Source organism: Barbus barbus, assembly GCF_936440315.1.
Source record: "Barbus barbus genome assembly, chromosome: 36".
Taxonomy (NCBI): domain Eukaryota; kingdom Metazoa; phylum Chordata; class Actinopteri; order Cypriniformes; family Cyprinidae; genus Barbus; species Barbus barbus.
Window position 1 is genome coordinate 2,496,609 of NC_136714.1, and position 22,304 is coordinate 2,518,912.

A 22,304-nucleotide genomic window follows, 5' to 3' on the forward strand; every position below is an offset into this window, starting at 1 on the left:
ACAGCAAATACTATAAATCCATTTAATCCTTTACAGGTCTTGCCCCAAATGAAAGCAGTTCACAAAGAAAGAAAGCTTTTAAACATGAAAATGCTTGGCTTTTGCTGCTAATTAATATGAATTATGTATTACATAAATTACAAATGTAACAATTTACAATAAAGTTTCATTTGTTAACATTAACTTTATTAGTTAACATTGAGCATTTATTAATCTTAGTTAATGTTGATTCTGACATTTACAAATACATTATTAAAATCAAAAGTTGTATCTATTACTGATATTTAAATGGGCATGAGCTAAGACATGACAGATCTTTTTGCATCCAAAACATGATTTCTTTCATACTGTTCATGAAACATGCAGATGGTCGCTCTGAGCACAACAATTGTCAGCTGAAGGGAGTCGTGTTTTTATCCACTTTTAACTTTAATATTTGGTATGTCCACCTTTTGCAGCAAATACAGCAATGCATCTCTTTGGCATAGTGTCAATATATTTCCCCAAATTTGCTGGATGGGGTTGAGGTCTGGACTTTGAGGGGGTCAGTCCATCATTTTCAGTGTTCCAACAGATTCCTTCTGTTACAGGTAGTTCTGGCAATAGTTCGTTTTATGGCTATTGTAAAGGACAATTCAACAAAACAACTGAAACCTCCTAAATATGCCAAGTGTTCTAATAATTTTGGCCACCACTGTATTTTTATTATAAGGTTAATAAAGATTATTAAACACTGAAACAATGTATTGCTCATTGTTAGTTAATACATTAAATATGGTTAACAAATATAACATTATTGTAAAGTGTTACATCTTTAATGCATTACACATAAGCAATTATATTTAAAATTGCATGTAAATTAATATATGAATATAATAAATACAAGCTCTATAATATTTTACAACTGCTAAACTCACATTTACATTTAAGCTTCTTGTGAACCTATAGAAATTATTAAGTGAATAAATTCAGTTCATTCTCCTGCATTAATATAGTCAGATAATATATAATATAACATTCTCCAATTTTTATGCCAGCCATGGGGTTTTTCCTACCTTGTAAATGTATAAATGTATGATATTTTTTACAACAATCATGTAATTTTCAGCAGAAAATGAATCTCTCATGAGAAGGCTATAAATGAAGAGTTAATTTGCAAAAACAGATAACATAAAAATATGTTTTTTCATTGTGCATTTCAATTAATCTCAATCAAACTGCAAACTCTTACATATTGAGCCTAAAGGTTATTTATCTTACATAATATCTCATTTAAATGTGTTTAAACTAAACGCCTAATATTAATTGTCTAACTATAATTGCTCATGTGTAATAAACTGAGGGTGTAATAAATAAGCATCGCTAAAGGCCTAAAGCATCAATTTTGTCTTCAAAGCTGTTTTGTTATAAACTGCTAATTTGGAGCGAGAGAAACTGGGAGTAACTTTATTTCATCAGATGACTGTTCCAGTTTCGCTTTGCAATCTCTTACTCATAATATAACCCTAAAACCCAACTGATCTAAAACCTACCTGGCTAAACCGGCTTCACGGGACTGGCCCTATTTAATAAGGGATGGAGATCAAATCTAGAGGACAGAGTCCATTCCTGCTGTAGTATCATAATAAAACATTTGTGTTTCTTGGAAAAAACAAAAAGGAGCACAATACAAGGCTGTTAAAAGAAAAAAGCCCCCCCCCCATGCAGGATGTCCCAACATGTCTACTTTTAGCTCAACGACCAGCGTGTCTTTGGTCGGGACGTCCTGTTTGTTTAACCAACAGCAAAACTAGTTTGAATTTCTAAACTATATTTTCATTACAAACACTAATGAGGGCTTCTCTTCGATGACATCACCCGATCTATTCAAATTCCCTTTTCATCTGTCAAGGAATGGCAAACGTAGCTCTTCCCTCCTTTTGTTTCCTCCTCTAAGCTTTCAAATCCACACACAATTCTTCATTCCTGCGTCATTGTCCACTAAGCACCAAGTCCTGCCCTGTTTTCTCTGTGCCTTAATTCCTCTTTTTTATTTTCTCCGCTCCCCTGCACTTTCATGACCCAGGTCTTATGACTCACTCGGCTTTAAGTCGCTGGCCCAGCAGCCTCTTTCCGACAGCTTCATGACTTGTGGAAACAAATCTTTCTCATTCGCACTCTCCGCCTTTTCCAGACTGCAACTTTCTTTCCTTAAAGAGGAAGGAGGAGGCTAGGGAGATACGGAGAGATTCCCAGCAGCTGTTCTCGGCCTTTACAGTGGCTCGAGGATATGCCAGGGTGCGTTTGTGTGAACGTTAGACCTTTTTGTCCAGCGCTGACTCAGAGGTCAAGCGGGAACACATCCGGTACATCCAGTAACCAGAGTAACATGGCACCACTAAACATTGCAGTCAGAAACACAAGAATGAGGGGCGTTAAAGGGGAAATTCATCACTGGCAACACTGGCTTTTACAATACATTGGCTGTCTATACAGTAGAAAAACGATTAAAAATATAATGACTAGAGAAATCTGAGAAAAGAGGCTGTTCGTGTTTAACTAAAAGGTAGGAAAACTTCAACACCCGTAATGCACTGGGCTTGATCCGAATTCATTTATATACTGTATACTCTTGATCAGTATTAGGGGTATTGCATTACAAGTAATGCATTCAGTTACGTAATCAGATTACTTTATCCAAGTAACTAGTAAAGCAACATTACTTTTGATTTGCGAGTTAATTTTTCAAATAATTTAGTTTTCCCGTTTATTGACTGACAGCTCTCTTGTTCACATGTTGAGAGAAATTGAGAGTAAGTGTAGAAGCAGAGGCACTTCCTTCAGGCTGAGGCTTATTAATTAAAGTAACGCAACATTGTAATGCATTACTTTTAAAATAACTTTCCCCAACACTGCTGCTGACACCGTAACAATACCAAGCTGGTTTGAAGAATGTTGGTGGTCAAACAGCTGATGGTAGCCACTGACTTCCATAGTAGGGAAAAATACTATGGAAGTCGATGGATATCGTCAACTGCTTGGTTACCAACATTCTTTAATATATCTTCTTTTATGTTCAGCAGAAGAAAGAAAGTCATACAGGTTTAGAACAACCTGTTGTTGAGTGTCTGTCGGGTCAGTTTTTACAGTTTTGCACCATTATAACTAATCAGACCATCAACCACAGTGTTATTTTAGTATTTTTAATACACTATTATAGTTTTTGTTAATATTATGAATTAGATTTTATTTTTATATTTTATAGTTAAATTTGATGTTTTCTTTATTTAATTGTAGTTTTTTTTTTTTTTTTTTTAAATGTACTTTTTTTGCTACTATTTCCATAATGACATGACGGTCTGGAATGAAGAAAGTGAAGACCAACAACTGTTTGGTTATGATTCATATTCAAAATGGTATATCTGCAGATCTAGCTTTAGTTTCCCTTTCTGAATGGTGAATACAGACTACTGAAACCTGCAGGTATGTCTAATATCTTACACATGGAGTCCTCGCAGACAGACGCAGAACACATGTAAGTTGGCCGTTAGGTGTAGTCTTTGCAATGTGTTCAAGTGCAACGTTTTGGCTCAGATGCAGGGCATAAGCTTCATGACCTTTACTAACCTGCATCACTGAGAGATCAATCATACTGTGACACTTGAAAACAAAAAACCTTGAATATATGACCTCATCCAGACAATGGTTTGTGGAATTGCTTTATTCAGTGACCAAATATGTTTATGTAAGTACTGGATGCTCTTCTACTTCAGAATCCCATGCTTTCCTGGTCATTCTGGCTGTAATGTGATGCTCTAATTTTACACTGTCAGCATATGCGTGTTATTTCCAGCCTCATTCCTCAAACACTGACATGTTTGGACAACAAATTAATCTGTTTTAGAATTTATGGCTGAACAAATACGCTAAAGCAAACATCATGTGGCATAAATCAATTACTTAAAAAATTGAACTTATTATGGTAGTAATTATTATAAACAGAGCCGTGTGTGTGTGTGCTGTATGTCACACTGATTAAATTTAATAACATTGTTTCAAATATGTGACTGTTTAGTATGTTAAACTTCATATTCAAACGTTTTCATATAAATATTATTTACATGTCCCCATTTCATCAGCACCAGCACAAATAAAAAGCAAGAAGACTGCATGACTGTAGCTAATAGGAATATGATGTGAAGATATTTGAATGTTGCCAGCTATTTTATGCATAAGTTCATCCCATAATGCTCAACCATGTACATTTTTAATGATAACCTGTGATTTATTACAAGGCACACCATAAATTAATATTGTAATCAGTGTTGGGGAAAGTTACTTTTAAAAGCAATGCATTACAATATTGCACTACTCCATATAAGAGTAACTAATCGCGATACTTAGTTACTTTTTATGGAAAGCAATGCATTACATTAGTTTTGAATTACTTTTTTGTCACCTGGGCTGGGCTTGCTTATTTGTTTTAGTTTTTTTAATAACAAAAAACCCAAAAGTTATATTTTTGGCGACTGTAAAGGCCCTTTCACACCAAAAGTGAAATGGATAAGCCTCCGGCTGAAGGAAGAGTTTCTGCCTCTGCACATTTCTCTCAACACAGGGACAGGAGAGCTGTCAGTCAATACATGGGAAAACTAAGTAACTTGCGTTGCTTATTTGAAAAAGTAACTCTTTCTTTGTAAATTTAAAAGTAAGGTGTTACTTTACTAGTTACTTGAAAAAATGTAATCTGATTACGTAACTCGTGTTACTTTTAATGTGTTACCCCCAACACTGATTGTAATACTACCACAGTGTAATCAGTTATTTATTCAATTCACTGCATAAGCACATAAACTATGACAGGGCTAAAATAACACACTGGCTAATTATCATAAAAACTGTTGATAGTTGACAAGGCTATGACCACATTTTAGGATTATAGGTAGTAGTTTAACAACCAACCACTGAAAAACTCATATTTGTTGACTTGTATACTCTAAATGTGGGGGGCATAGAAGTTTTGTTTTTGCACATTCTTTGGCTACACCTGAATTGGTTTATTTATAATGTTTCACTAATTTTTTCAATTTATTATCTATGCATCTCTCAACTGAAACAGCAACTACTAACATATGTGACCCTGGACAATAAAACCAGTCATAAGGGTCAATTTTTCAAAATTGAGATTTATGCATCATCTGAAAGCTGAATAAATAAGCTTTCCATTCATGTATGGTTTGTTAGGAACGGACAATATTTGGCGGAAATACAACTATTTGCAAATCTGGAATCTGTGGGTGCAAAAAACTCAAAATATTGAGAAAATCACCTTTAAAGTTGTTCAAATGAAGTTCTTAGGAAAGCATATTACTAATTAAAAATTAAGTTTTGATATATTTACAGCAGGAAATTTACCAAATATCTTCATGGAACATGATGTTTACTTAATGTCCTAATTATTTTTGGCATAAAATAAAAATCAATCATTTTGACCCATACAATGTGTTTTTGGATATTGCTATAAATATACCCCAGCAACTGGCTTTATGGTTTCACACATTTGCATAATATGTCTCTTTATTGTTTTTGATTTTAATATATGTCTAATACAAAGTCTCAAGAAGAATATGATTCAATATGATTCTGGGTGGCATGTTTTAAGCATTTCCATCCAAACACACGGAAAACAAAATCTGCAGTCTGTAATCAGTTTCCCCGCCCTGCTCCAGTACATCCATGCACACGGGAATGAAACGGTGCTTATCGTGCCAGCGCACAACTCATTTCAAAAGCACAGACTAATACAAACAACTCATTGGCATATGCTAAAGGTCACATACCAATAGATACAGGGGGCCTTGTTTTTACATTTACAATGCTGTCACATGACCTTCACAGGGCCATCTACGCAGGCCATAAAAAACACCTACGAAGACAGCAGAGATCAGATGCTGACAAAATGTAGAATTCTGTTATTACTCTAGTCATGTAGATTTACTGGTGGAAAAAAAAGTTTTTGAAATGTGATCAGCTGTGGAGGAAAACTAAAGGAGTCTCTAAAGTTCCCATTCGAATGCAGAGTATAAAAAACCCAGAGTATCCTTAAATAAATTTACTACTCCTATGTGAATGTACCACTTAATGTCGAAAGATGATATATGAGCAGGTCTACCAAGAGTTCAGGGCTTTTCCAAACAACAAGAGCAGCTCGCTCTGAGAACACACACCAAATATGGCAAGATGTAGCATATGATGCCTCTGGGTGAATCTGACACTCACACACTAAAAATCTGTTGGTGTGAAAAGGATTGTCTTATCATATTGCCATTGCGATGATGGCTTAAACTTTTAAGGGGAAAGAAATGTACAGGGGCTTGGGGCATAAATGCACCAGAATGAACAAAATTCCCCCTCAAGTTCAAGATAAGTGGGTTGAACAATTAAACAATTAATTTAATTTATTACGACTGTCACGATTAAAATGATATGTGAAAATCAATGAAAAGTGGCCGTTTCATACTGAATGCATAAGCAGAGTGGTAACAGCGCAGAAGCGCCACGCTCATAGTTCTTTCACAACCGGTATTTTTTTGCAGCTCGCAGCTGAACCATGGCGTGTATATTATAGGTACATCCTGAACCGATGAAGCATTTTTTAAAAAGATCGGTATCGGCTCTCCTAAGCCCGATCGTTAGTTTACATCAGCTGTCATGCCGGTGTCGTGCAGTAGGTGGCGGTATGCACCTTCCAGTCGCTTTGCCAACCACCATGCATGACGCGTAAGGGCGTTCACACTTTTTTGACTAGAAAAAGTTGTCAAGAGCGCTTTTTCAGTAAAATTTTGGTAACAAATAGCAGCCTAGCGTTGGCTTTTGAAACGGGGAGGGTATGTCGGTTCACAACGACATTTGTGGGAGCACGACATTAAACGGGAAAGAAAACTGTATGGTACGTCCAACAATTTAGTCCAGGATCTCCGGTTGGATGATACACGGTTTCATACAACTCCTAGTGCTCCGAAACTAGTACGATCTGTCTGCCGGCTATCTTTTCCTTTTTCTTGTTGTTTTTGTTGTTATGGAAACGACTGGCCACTCGCTTGTCATTGGTCAGCTGTCAAAAAGGCGCTTGACGTAGGACGTTTTATTTCAGAAAAGTTAAACTTTTGGTAACTTTGGTCTGGGTAAGTATCCTATAGCAGACATAGCCGGCTGAATGTACAGTATTAGTGCACTGGATCAGTGCATTCTCTTAAAGTGACAGCACTTTCTTAATATTAATCAAACAGCAACAACAAAGAAATCACTCACTGCTCTTGATTGAATCGCTTTTGTAACTTTAATAAATATTCATCTTTAATTTACACAGTCAAATATGCAATTCTGTTTTACATTTGATTACTTTATTCAATTTCTGTACCTAAAAACTAATGCTATAGACTTACCAAAAAACTTTATTTGTATCTTAGCTCTATTGTATTTATTTGTGCTGTTGCTTGTAGTTCGATAGATTATTCTTATTTTCTTTATTTTTACTTGACAGTATAGTTTTTCCTGAAACCGTGACTCTAAAACCCTGATACAAACCAAACCATGAAAATGTTGAACTGTTCCACCCCTAATGGACAGTAAGGCAGATTTACCTGCTGATGGCCAACACAAGCTGATCGGTGCAGGCTTTAATGCGGTTCTGAGCCTCCATGTGTGTCATGGTCTCTGTGCTTTCTCCATTGATGGCTAGGATGGTGTCTCCAGGGCACAAATCGCCCAGCGCTGCTTTACTCGCAGGTGTTATCTAACAAAAGACAAACAAAAGAAAGGTTAAAGCAGCACCACACCCAAGACAAACACTACAGCGCCTGCAAGGTACTATTACTGACTGACTGGAAACCATCAGTGAGACAAAGCTGACAACTAGACCAATGACAGATGATCAGTCATTCACTTGATTAATGTGATATGTAATGACTATTCAATGTGATGAATCCATGCTTATGAGGCAGCTCCATAGTGACTGGAGTACTGTGTAAGCGCATTATGGATTACCTGGGAATGAAACCAATGACCTTGGCGTTGCAAGCACCATGTTCTTTTTATTTACATGATTCATGCATAATTTTCTATATTTTTGTGGACAGAAGTTTACGAGTATTCTGCCAAAATAAAAGCTCAAGGATTTGAAATGTTATAAGCTTGAGGGTTTGAACATTTGAAAGTGAAGAACTTTAGACATAAACATTAATATTGTAGTGTAAAATAATAAAAATAATTTCATTTTTACTTTGCAGTACAACTGTAATAGCTATACAGCAGTAACATTTCTGCCTTCATTTTTTATAATTACTACTACAATCAGAATCAGAATTAGCTTTAGTGCCAGGTATGTTTGCACGTACGAGGAATTTGTTTTAGTGACAGTAGCTCCACAGTGCGACAGAATGACAGCAACAGGACACAGATAATAAAAATTATGTACAAATATACAAAATGGAAAATGTGCAAAATAGCACAAACACAATATACAAAATAGACAATTTAGTATGTACAGGTGTATTAGGTGCAAATTTGAAATATAATAAGTATGTGTGTTAAATAAATAATACAAATAAAAAGTATGATAGTGTTGTGTTTCATGTTTATTGTTAAGAGTTCAAATGTTCATGAGATGGATTGCCTGAGGGAAGAAACTGTTCCTGTGTCTGGTCGTTCTGGTGCACAGAGCTCTGTAGTGTCGACCAGACGGTAACAGTTCAAAGAGGGAGTGTGCTGGATGTGAGGGGTCCAGAGTGATTTTACCAGCCCTTTTGCTCACTCTGGATAAGTACAGTTCTTGGAGAGTGGGGAGGGTTGTACCAGTGATTCGCTCAGCAGTCCGGACTATACCCTCTGTGGTCTTCTGAGGTCAGATTTGGTAGCTGAGCTGAACCAGACAGTTATTGAAGTGCAGAGGATGGATTCAGTGATGGCGGAGTAGAACTGTTTCAGCAGCTCCTGTGGCAGGTTGAACTTCCTCAGCTGGCGAAGAAAGTACAACCCCTGCTGGGCCTTTTTCACAATGGAGTCTATGTGATTGTCCCACTTCAGGTCCTGAGAGATGGTGGTGCCCAGGAATCTGAATGACTCCACTGCAGTCACAGTGCTGTTCATGATGGTGAGTGGGGGGAGAGCAGGGGGGTTTCTCCTGAAGTCCACGATCATCTCCACAGTTTTGAGCGTGTTGAGCTCCAGGTTCTTAAGACTGCACCAGACAGCCAGCTCCTTAACCTCCTGTCTGTAAGCAGACTCGTCACCATCCTGAATGAGGTCGATCAGTGTGGTGTCATCTGCAAATTTCAGGAGCTTGACAGAGGGGTCTTTATATTGTAATATTGTATCTGTTTACTTGCATGTCATGTGACCATTAACTGTTATCAGAGAACTCAATGTGTCATTAAATTATTAAAATATTAACCTAAAATCCCAGGGGATTGATCAAGTAAATATTTTATGTATAAGGAGATCTACTGACAAAAAATTTGGGTCCCCTGCACTTCTGAGGTTATAAGAGTACTGTGCAAGGAAAAAGTCTTCATTAATCAATAATCTGCCCCTTCAACCATAATTTGTGTGGAAAGGATTAAAAGTTGTTGTTGTTTTACCGCCACTAGTGGTCATTTCAGCTGGAACCTGCGGCGAATTGAAAGTAGAGGTAAGTTTTTCCAATGAGCCTATGTTGGATTTTTTTATTTTTTACTTAAAGTAATGAGAAATATTTTTTCTTTTTCTGACAATAGAAAAGGAAATAATGAAGTCATAAAAGGAACATAATAATGCCAAAGATCTTTGTAATAAAACAATCTAAAAAAAGGCTAATTGAAACTCCTTTTCTTGTTTTTTCTTTAGATTTATGGAGAAATATTTATCTAAACATGGTTTTAATGGCAAAGTTCTCATGAGAAGCAAGAACCATAATATTCTTTTTTAAAATTACAGTAAACAATGGCTGAATTCCTTATTTATCCACATTTATGTGTTAGACTTCATCTCTACACATGACAACACTTTTCAGTAATTATATTGTCTAACTCACCCTTACCACACATCCTGCCAGCACTCGCTGGTTTTGAGATCTCTTAAACTAAACTCAGCTATCTGTTCAGTTCATGGGGATAAAACTGGTCATGTGATTTTACAGCAGCCACCATTTTTTTTTATCTCTGGATCAAAATCTACTTAATAATAGTGATGAAATGCAAATATGTCTTCATAATTTTATATAGATTATACAGTACTTATTTGACAAAAAATGCAATAATTTGTGGTAAATTATGTTTTCATTTCATTCCATTTTAAAAGATTGGTAAAAATGTTAAAGTTTTATAAAAAAAAAATTAATTAGACACCATTGTATCCAGGAAAAATAAAATGGAAGACAGAAAATAAAAAAAAAGATTTTATGGGGCCCTAAATTAAAAGGGAGCTCTGAGTTGAATTGTGAACAAACAAATGATCTTTACATTCATTCTCAAGGTCTAACAAACATGTGGAAAGCATTTCCCATTTTCCCATTTATGGTATTGATATTGTATGAAATGGAAAAATAAATATTGTGGTAATATTTTTGACCATATTGTCCAGCCCTAGTAAAAATAATTAAAAATAATCTAAAATTCTTTGATATACGTTGATACAGTCACTATTGTTACAGATCCACTATAACAACACACTGTAGATACAATGAAGTTGAAGTATTCAGAGACCTCTAAATGTCCACTTTTGATGTAAAGCCAGGAAATTGCCTGAAATTGTTCCTAAGTACAGGACACTGTTGATATTACAGTGGGATTTAGCCTACCTAAAAGTCATTAACTACATAATTATATCAGCAAACTGCCTATAATAAGCCAAGACCATATGTACAACCCTAAATATTTTGCAAACAGACGCTCCTGACCTACTAATAAGGCTAATTCATCCCATTTAACAAGCTTCATTGCCATGTGTGTGACTGTCCCGAGTCAAACTAAGACACATGGTGCTTTATCTTGAAACATTTTGGTTTACCCTGCTCAGAAAATGACTAGTTACAGAGGGCAATTTATGTGATGTGAACTCACTGGAGAGTTTGTGCACTCAGAAAAAAAAGGTACAAAAGCTATCACTAGGGTGGGACCTTTTCAAAAGGTACAAATTTGGACCTAAAGGATCCATATTGGTACCTTAAAAGGTCCACATCTAAGGTACAATAGTGTATCTATTGAAAAAGTACCACCACAGAGTTACAGCTTTTGTACCTTTTTTACAAATTTTTCACACTGATCTAAGAAAACTGAAGTATGTTTTGGCCAAAAAAAGCTAAGCTTTACAGAGAAAAACATTGGAAATAGGCCTACATTATCAGAACTTGACAATGCAGAGAGAATGATGAGGAGAAAGGATGTGCTTTAAACCCCTTAAAATGTTTAATGATTATAATGGGAATATGAAAAATGATGTATACTTTGTTCCCTGAACACTCACTGAAAATTGGATATAAAGAGTCAAAAATGTTGGTTTCAGTGTACCACAATGCCATTTTACAACAACCTATCCTGAATGTTGCACAAGACCTCACTGTATAACTGCTTATGTTTTTAAATTCAAAATTCTTATGACACAAAGTTAGAGCCACTGTTCTAAACTGGTTTAGCTTCAGGATCCAGATCTTTAGTCCCGACAAATTACCGAATATGCTTACCATGCAACAGTGAATCATGCTTTCATTGTGGTCAGCACAAACCATGTTTATCTTTGCAGAATGAACCTGTGTTTATTGTAAACTGGAACATTTTCTTGAACGTTTGTTATTTTGTATTGTTTTTCAAGGATGGGGGCATGTCACGCAACCTGTCAGTGCTGGCATCTGCCTAGCTTCTACCTATCATCAGATGAATTCGCATACTGTAGAGTTTTTTGGGCAAGTATTGTTTGATTAGGTAATCCTTGGCATTTAAGCATTGTTTTTTCGCTACCGTCCATAGCCCTGTCATAATAGAGCAGAGACCCATTTTTTTCAGTTGTATAGAGCATTTGAACAGATGCTCAACTTTAACAGTGCTGCTTGGCGAAACGCCCATGAGGCTGAACAATTGTGAACTTTGATGAGTACTGTGCTTGAAAATCTCCTATTTGCCACTTAATCTCATTTTGAATAATGTCACATGGCTTCCTGGAATGTGGCTGTGCTATGAATGCAGAGCTGAACGACTGTGGACAATGAGCTGCAGCGTGCCAGCATTACTGCATGCCCTTACAGAGCAAGAACAAGAGGAAGGCCTTGGATGCAATAAATTAGCCTTGTGAAATCCCCAAAGGAGCCAGCCAGACACTGAAGATTAACAGAGTAAATATGTTTATAAAACGGTGCATGCTTAACCGGTTCGGACAAATGTAAAGTTTATCATAGATAAATGAAAATGAGATTCAGATCTTTTCAGTTATTTTGTAGTGAAGAGTCGTGAAAGCATTGCTCCATTCTGCCTTCTGTGTGACACGGGGCTGTGAATTCCTGTGAATGGATGGCCATGTTTGTCAGTCTGGACAAGTGCTGACAATTTGTTATGTATTGGGCTTGGCAGTGATTCAGTCACAGCTTTTACCTCACCACTCTCACATTCACCAGGAAAACACCAAATGTTCAACCCATTAGCCCAGAAACGAAAGCATTTGACAACAAGGGACCCTATGGCTATTGTAACTGCAGATTTCAACACAACTTCTTCATATTACCAATGCATCTGCCACTTTATCCGAATCAGCCGTCCACACTCATTTTACTAAAACTGCATCTTGGGTTGTGTTTAAACTGTTACCTCTTTTCCATTTGGAGGCTTTCCATTCTGATTCTGGAAAAATGGCTATTTTGCCAACAGACAACTTAACATCTGCAACCCTAACAGACACTTTCCCTAACAAAACCTGTGGCTGACCTATTAATCTCAGCATTTACTGGGAAATCTCTCCCCAGTGCCAGATGGAAACCTTCGTAGGACGTGAATGCAAAATATCCGAAGCCGAGCCTCCACTTTACCAGTTTCATGCTCAAGCCAATGGTGCTGATGAGCCTTTCACTAGCTTTCAGTACGATCAAGCTGCTATCTTTACAAGTTGCAGATATTTCTTTGGCCTGCACAACATCAAAAGCATTCAACGCAAGGTTCTTATTCTGGCTGGGGGTTATATTATTTGTAGGATTTGGATTTTTATCACCTCTAATAAAACTGCATCCACTCCATCCAAACATCCACTGGCTTGATAGATGGATGGATGGAGTAGACTAAACATCCATGACCACTTCATACCACAGATAAAGCCCCGGCTGGATGTAAATATTAATTGGTGAAAACCAGCTGCCGCTTTTCTAAAGCAATGCGAGTGGAAGGCAGCGGAGTAAGATTTCTTCTGGCACAAGCATTTACTGACCACAAAAGCACAGTAAATGATAGGGTTTGTCGAGCATGATTCAGCTTTTCATTCATTTGAGAAGCATCGAAGTCAGTGCCCAAAGAAATGTGAAAATCACAAAGGAGATCTCTGAAATATTTCTCATAGATCTCTTCATAAAGTGAGAGTTTGCCCCAAAATCAAAATTCTGTCAGTATTTGCTCATCTTCATGTTGTTCCAAGTTTTTTTTTCAGTTGAACACAAAAGAAGATATCTTGAAGAAAATGGGTAACTAAAAGGTTATACTATGGAAGCCAATGGCTACCGTCAGCTGTTAGGTTATGAACATTCTTCAAAATATCTTCTTAAGTGCTCAGCAGAAGAAAAAAACTCGTACAGGTTTGGAACAGCTGTACAGTGAGTAAACGATGCTGTCATCATTTTCACTTTTGGGTGAACTTTCCCTTTAAGTCTCCTGCTTTTTAAATTTTTCTCCTAAATCTCTCAAGTCCTCAATCTCTGGACTGAGCCCAAATTGTAAGAGAACCTCATTAAGTTTAATGAGCATAAAAGAGCAACCAGTATCTTTGATATGCATCGTGAACCCGGCACTGAAAAAAAAGTTCATCATTAAAGAGAAGAATAAGAAAAGACGTACTCTTGAAATGGTGAGCGGTGTGCTGAAGTCCCGTCCACCCACCAGACGAAAACCCCACGGCGAGGGACCGGCGAGAGTCACAGTGTGAGACATATTTGAGTCAAACAGTATCCACAGCAGAAAAACTGCGCTCTCCTCATTCACTCTTTAAATAAAACCAGCGCTGACGCGCGAGGAGGAGCCACTCAGAGCAGCGCTTCAGGAGAGGAACAACTTCACAACCCGCCCACTGCAACAGAACACTGGGGGTTTCATTAACAGACAAAAACGCAATAATACAAAGAGTTAAACCACAGTAAGGTACAATAATCAAATCAAAACAATAATAATTATTATAAAAATAAATAAAAAGCAAAAATAATAACATAAATAGTAGAAAAATAGAAAATTGCTATTTGCCCCTCAGCCCACTCTATCTCATACAGTATAAGTCAACCAGTTATTCAGTAAAAAGGAATGCTTATTCAAATACAAATAGAACACTTAAAAAAAACTATATCTAGTAACAACTCACACAACATGTGTAAAAATAATAACAGTAATAATAAACAAAACTGCTAAATAAACAACACAAAAATGAAGAACTATATAGCCTACAGAGGAGGAGCCTATTGAAACAAATCCATATCTCTAATTACAAAATACATAAAAAGGATAAAATTTCAAAGCTTTACAACAATCCTTAGTCTTTTTGCCCTTAGCATTCTGTTTAAAATAGGCTACTGGACATAGCTCTAACATCACAAAGCTAGGTGTACTTTTTGCCCATCGACATTTATGAATGTGATATTTCCCAAACATAACAAACAAATTAAGAACAAAACTAATTTTCATCTCTAAAGGCTTCATTACAACAGAACACACAAATCATCCAGTGCATATGCAAATTAACACAACATTATACACAATGAAAACTTTTTAGTGCAGAAAGAAAGATTTAAAACCCAGTTGGGCTTATTTATCTCACAACAAAACAGCTTAATTGATTTTAGTGACACTCTTAAAAATAAAAGGTTCTTTGTTGGCATTTGTGGTTCTTTACAATGGAAAAATATTAGTTTTAGATTTTTTTTTCTTAGATTTTGTAAATGATCTTCACATAAAAAAAAAAAATATTTTTTGAATTGTTTAGAAGTTGAATTGAATTGTTTCTGCCTTCCGTTTGTATTTTCACAGCCTGAAGGAAGCTCGTATGAATTTATGAATGACATTGTTATGACATCTGCTTCGAACATTACAATGCTCATCATGATAACTTTCGTTAACTCTTCAGTAGGCCTACGTAAATCCACTTCACTGGCTAATTAGGCTACTCTTAAACAGCTATAGAGCTACCACAAAAAAAGAAAGTTCAAAGACAAAATTCTAAAGATGGCTTCACACTTGTTTCTCTGATACATAAGGTCTATAGGAGGAAAAAAAACCTTATGTGCCTTTGTTTTCTTCTATTCTGTGTGGCATCATATACACTTTGACTTGTACTCCAGACTATACTTGTAAATCAGACAAACAAGCTCATATGATTTAATCATGGCACATTTAACCAACATGCAATCTAACTTGAGAAAAAATATGTCTCATTAGTTCGGTCACGCTCATTAGTTTGGTAAAGCAGCCAAACCCCACATGCATAATCCTCACCTTTTTCAACAGTTTCAACATTGCAAGCGTCAGTCAAAACATAAAGCTAAAGTCGACTCTGTTCATATCCATTTTCCTTGACCTCAACTCTTCAGCACATTGTTTTTCCAAACAACTATCCAACTGGCAGAAAGTCAAAATTAATAATTTGCTTTACAGTATGAGATTTGGAATGGTAATATAGATTTACTAACCAATTCCTGAAGGCAATGAACATATTGGAGAAAATTAGACTGTTTCATTCATGTTGTTAGCATAATGCTTTATGGTATATTAGTAGCAGATGTATTTGTAGATGACGTGATGTGCAATCATGTCCAACTTCTTACAGCTTACTGCATGTGTAACTTTCTTTGACTTCAGACTGAATCTTGTCTCCGTTTTGACTTACACTAGCCTTCAGAATGGAAGAAAGTTGATACAAAGTGCTTTCTGGCATGGGAACCCTTGTGAAGCAGAAGTACACTTTAGCATACTATTAAAACGAATGCTTAATACATTTTAAAATATGGTAACACTTTAGTTTAGGGAACCATTCTCACTATTAACTGGTTGTTTATTAGCATTCATATTACTAGCATGCTGGCTGTTTATTAGTACTCATAAAGCACATATTAATGCCTTAACTATTAAAAAGCAGCAAATTAAGATTTTTTTGTGGAAAAAAAATCATAGTTAATAGTTAGTAATGAGAATCGGTCCCTAAACTAAAGTGTGACTATACTGCGGTGAAAGGGGACATTTCCGGGCAGCATGTCCCGTACGACCTTCTCGTCTCTTGGTGAGTGCCATCCAGCCGGTGATACAGAATTTAAAACCGTTGGCAATAGAAGTTCTGCTTACTGCCTCCAAATTCTCTCTTCCAGCCTATGCCCTCCTTGACCCCGGGTCAGCTGGGAACTTTATCTCGGGAAACCTCAGCCGTCGGCTCAACCTCCCAACCGCAATCACCAAAACCAACTATCAAATACAGTCGGTGACTGGCACCTCCCTCTGCCGTAAGAGTGTAAACCGCAGTGCAGGTTTGTTCAACATCAGCCCAACATCGCCTGGCATACTGGTGAGGTCCTGAAGTGGGGTAACCATTGCTTCCCCGGCTGTTTTCCCAACACTCCCAGACCTGTATCTCCTCCTGTCAAGACGATCACGGTAAACACCACCTCCATTGAAAGTCCCCCAGAGAAGCTGTCCATAGACATCCCAGCCTGTTACTCCCACTTCAGCGACGTTTTCTGCCCCCAGAAAGCCTCCCAGTTGCCTCCACATCGACCATTGGACTGTGCAATAGACCTCATACCGGGTGAGCCAGTGCCCCGTGGGAAAATCTACCCACTCTCAATCCCCGAACAGAAGGCCATGGAGGAGTACATTAGGGAGGCACTCAAGCAAGGTTACATCCGCCCCTCCACATCCCCTGCTGCTTCGAGCATCTTCTTTGTGACCAAAAAGGATGGAGGATTACGACCTTGTATTGATTACCGAGCCCTGAACAATATAATGGTTAAATTCCGTTATCCCCTTCCTCTCGTCCCAGCAGCGCTAGAACACCTTCGCGGCGCCACCGTGTTCCCCAAATTGGACCGCCACAGCGCCTAAAACCTCATCAGAATACGTGAGGTGGAAGACGGATTTTGTGACCCCTACTGGCCACTATGAGTACCTAGTCATGCCCTATGGTCTAGTCAATGCCCCCTCCGTATTCCAAGATTTTATGCATGAGGTGCTCCGGGAGTTTCTTCACAAGTTCGTGCTGGTCTTCATAGAGGATATCCTCATCTACTCCCGGAGCATGGCCGAACATCGTCGCCACGTTGCAGAGGTCCTGAAACGCCTGAGAGACTTCCACCTGTTCCTCAAGGCAGAGAAGTGTTCGTTCCATCAGTCCTCAGTGCAGTTTTTAGGATATAACATCGACAGCGGTGGCATCCGGATCGACGAAGGGAAGGTGGAGACCATACAGAAATGGCCCACTCCTGGCACCATTAAGGAACTGCAACGGTTCCTGGGGTTTGCCAACTTTTACCGCTGCTTTATCCACGAATATAGCACCATCACAAGCCCTTAGACCTACTTGCTTCGCAACAAACCCAAGTCACTAGGCTGGAATCCTACCGCTACCGAAGCGTTCGAGTGTCTCAAGAACGCATTTACGAACGCTCCAGTCCTTGTACACCCAGACCCCAGTAAACCGTTTATGGTGAAGGTTGACGCATCCACCTCAGGAGTTGGTGCCATCCTTTCTCAGCAGCAGGGGACACCATCTAAACTCCATCCATGTGCCTTCTTTTCTCGCAAACTCAGCCCGGCGGAGAGAAACTACAACATAGGTAATCGAGAACTCCTCGCCATTAAGCTGGCCCTCGAAGAGTGGAGGCATTGGTTGGAGGGTGCGCAACATCCATTTACAGTCCTTGCCGACCATAAAAATCTCCAGTATCTGAAGGAAGCCAAAAGACTTAATAAATTGATAAATTTTCTAAATCATGTCGTCGTCTTCTTCCTCTCAAAGGCCTACCCACAGCCATGGAAACCGCTGAACTGATGTTCAACCAAATCTGCTCTATTACAGCATTCCAGAGGATATCGTCTCGGATCACGGACCACAATTCATTTCACGGGTATGGGAAGCCTTCTTCAAGCTCCTAGGTGTGACCATAAGTCTGTCCTCAGGATACCACCCCCAGACGAACGGGCAGACCGAAAGAAAAATCCAGGAAGTAGGATGATTCCTTCGAACCTTCTGCCACGGCCACCAGGACTCTTGGAACCAGTTCATTGGCTGGGCCGAGTATGCCCAAAACTCCCTGCGCCAACCTGCCACCGGTATGACTCCGTTCCAGTGCTTACTCGGTTACCAGCCACCCATGTTCCCCTGGTCCGGGGAACCGTCGGATGTTCCATCAGTAGACTACTGGTTGCGAGAGAGCGAGAGGGTCTGGGATGCTGCTCACCACCATCTGCAGCGAGCAGTACGTAGGTGCAGAATGACAGCCGACCTTTGACGATCCGAAGCTCCCCAGTACCAACCATTAAAATATGCTTTAATGTAATGTAATTGTTATAAATATATTTATAATTACACATTTGTATGATGAAGATGCAATTTAGAACATTTATAATAATCTGTCAACTGAACTGTCCATTGCAGTGTTCTTATTTTAATTACTTTATTTCATTGGCTTATGAAAAAATACAGGTGTGAAAAAAACAAAGAAACATAAAAAAAAAAAACTTTTGGAGCTGATGGTCTGCCAGATGACATGCAAATTTCCTTTGAATCATAGTCAAATGCATACAAACATATGGAAAAGGGAAGAACCTGGCATGGGAAAAGAGGGTATTGGATCAAAGGTTTAAGATTAACCAGAACAGTCATAAAAGCTTACAAACCATGACTCCTTTGTCAGGTCACCTGACAGAACAAGGTCTGAATCTGCAGGACACTTCTGCAGAAGTCAGGTTTTGGCCAGTTTGATTTGGTTTTCAGTTACCAATGAGAGTATAATTCTGCACCCTCACCTTTGAAATAACATTATCTTTTATCATTGACCATTTATGACTGCGCTTTAAAAAAGGTCAACATTAGATATATTAATGTTTATTAAGAACATTAAAAATACAGAGAAACTTTGTAGCTTCTTACCTAAACATTGCTGAAATCATAGGCACTGTATTAATCATCACTACACAAATGATGTCATTCCCATTGTTATTCTACTCCCTGTTAAATGTATGTGATTTTACACTGACATTCAGCTTCACAATAGAGAGCTTATAAGTGTTCTAGCCGAGGTCAAAGTCGAGTCAACACAAGGCCAAGTTTGTTAATACATACAGTACTTAGTACATTTCTGCATCATCCTGTTTTTATCTACTGTGTTGCATCAAAATTAACAACAGTTCTTTCAAATTAACAATAGCTTTTTCACACACACACCATAAAATAAAAACAATTATTTATTACATCCCGAATTCCGGAAATGTTGAGGAAGGTTGTTTTTAAAGTATTCCACAATCTGTTTACGCACGCTTTCACAGATTGGAGAGCCTCTGCCCATCTTTACTTCTGAGAGACTCTCTAAGACATCCCTTTTATAGCTAATCATGTTACAGACCTGATGTCAATTAACTGAATTAGTTGCTAAATGTTCTCCCAGTTGAATCTTTTCAAAATGTCTTGCTTTTTCAGCCCTTTGTTGCCCCGTGCTAACTTTTTTGAGACCTGTAGCAGGCATCACATTTGTAATGAGCTCATTTACTGGATGAAAGTGTGACATTTCTTGTTATCTATGTTCTATTGTGAATAAAATATTGGCTCATGTGATTTGAAAGTCTTTAGTTTTCATTTTATTCAAATAATAAAAAAAAAGAAACGTCCCAACACTTCTGGAATTCAGGTTGTATTTTTATGTTTTCAAGCTTTTATTCTGGCCGGTTGCATGTCAGTGAAGAGAAATGCAGCGCATACAGTAGCCTAGATTTATGTTTTCAGTTCGAATTGAAATTTTATACAGTATTACAGTTAGTCGATATAAAATGGTGATTGTGTATTAACAGCTGTTAACCATGTCAGTACGCAAATGAGCGGTATGAATCCATTGTATTTTTTTTTTATTTTGGTCGTGCATGCTCACCAGTTAAGTGCCTCTTACACACACACACACACACACACACACACACATACCAGTTACCATAGCGGAGATTAATGTTAGGCTAACTAATGTAAGTGCCATAAAAAACGTCCTAAAACAATTATTTAAGACAAGTAAAAAGTCATTAACAAAATAAAAAATAATAAAATGACAAAGAATAGAGCAAGTGCAATATAAAAAAATACAAATAAAATAAACAATGCTTTACATTTTTTTTGTGTGAGTCAATCTAACGGTACAGTATTCCAGTAAAAGCCTACTAAATGTAAAAATAAAACACTCCATTGTTTTCATTGAATGAATTAAATACACATTTAGTCTTCTTAAAGCTACTAAAGTTATTCAGTCAAGAGCAGTGAGTGATTCAGCAAGTATATTAGACTGCTGCCACTTTAAAACTGAATAAATATATTTAATATTTGAATCCAAGAATCACATGAATCGTTTTATCTTGATTATCGTGCTTGCATAATTGTTGGAAGCCAAAATAGCTGAAGCTAAAATACAATGAATCACAGGTCACACTTTATTTTAAAGTCCAGTTGGCTATTTACAAACCATTAACCACGACTTCTGCCTCAACAAACTCCTAATTTGCTACTTATTAATAGTTAATAAGATAGTTGTTAGTAAGTTTAGGTATTGAAGAATATGGTCATGCAGATTATGTGCTTTATAAGTAATAAACAGCCAATATGTTATTAATAGGCATGCTGATAAGCAACTAGTTAATAGTGAGAATTGGTCCCTATACTAAAGTGTTACCGAATCGCACAGCCCTACAATGGCTTAGCCGTATAACTGATATATAATTATACAGTATCAAATTAATGTTTCATGTATGTTTCATGTTTACTCATTTGCCAAGTAGCTGTATAATAAGCAGGACACATAAACTCCATCCCAATCACCCTCTTGAGGTTTGTTTTGTGGTGCTATTGCAACATCTCAACAAGTCAACAGATGAAGGTCATAAAATGTACGAGAACATAACTCTTAGATTTGTATACTGCTGTACACAGACTATGAAGTGATCCATCTTCCTTACCAAGGCCATTGTGTGGCTCAAATCAGGGGGTTTGTTTGTTTTATGTCGTTTATGTTGTTTTCATTGGCCTATTCTTTGGTTTGTTTGGCCAGGATAAACTGTGCTACTTTAGGAGTTAAGTGAAATGCAAACACCACGTCTTGTTTTAAGTTAAGGTTTTACTAGTACCACATGAATGCCCTCAGTCCTGCATTGACCATCCAATGTAATATTGCACAGGGAAATCTAAACTAAACCCACACCTAAAGAAATCGTCATTGGTTTGTCAGAAATGTTTCCTGTCCAAGTGAGGTTTTTTTTTTGGCCAGGATAAGTTGCAAACCAGATCTGACTTAATGCTGAAATCTGGCAACATGAAACTAACACTAACATTCAAGGCCAATATTAGCCATATAGTCAAAATTGAAAAGGTTCTTATTTAATGTTCTTTAGTTTAATACTCCTGTGGTTTGCTACTCTAAGACATAGGCTTTTTCTGGGAAATCTATAGGATATAACGGGAGCTGCTGCAGAAGCTAAGTTATTAATTATTGTTATTGGGAACAAAACATATTTTGCATACAACAGTACATTTAACCAAACATGTCAGGAGTATATCTATATATAAATATGAACATAGACTTATACATAATTACGAACATGTTTTTAAGTTCTTGCTTTCAGGTTTTTACTTTTGGATATTGTTTCCAAATATATTTTAGTATCAATTTTAGGTTGTTCAAACATTGGCATTGTTTAATTCCATGTAAGTTTTTGAATACAACAATGAGCAATTCCTAAATTTAAATAAAATAAAAAGACATAACCGAATGCCAAATTGTCAAACATTGGCATTTTTTTATTCCATTGAACTTTATGAATATAACAATGAAAAAAGATTTTTGTAGCATATAAGTAATAACCAAATGTCACAGTTCTTTTCCT

General features: G+C 37.3%; 1 protein-coding gene across 1 annotated transcript in view; it reads right to left on the reverse strand.

The window, feature by feature from the left end:
• LOC306855729 (PDZ and LIM domain protein 4-like) overlaps positions 1 to 14,172 on the reverse strand; it is a 35,248-nt gene extending 21,076 nt beyond the window's left edge. Inside the window, exons 1-2 of the mRNA XM_079394559.1 lie at positions 14,040 to 14,172; positions 7,623 to 7,774 (exon numbers count right to left, since the gene is read on the reverse strand). Of these exons, the coding sequence (XP_079250685.1) occupies positions 7,623 to 7,774; positions 14,040 to 14,132 (245 nt within the window). The 5' untranslated portion in view covers positions 14,133 to 14,172. The remainder of the gene's footprint in view (positions 1 to 7,622; positions 7,775 to 14,039) is intronic.
• Positions 14,173 to 22,304: the final 8,132 nt, after the last annotated feature.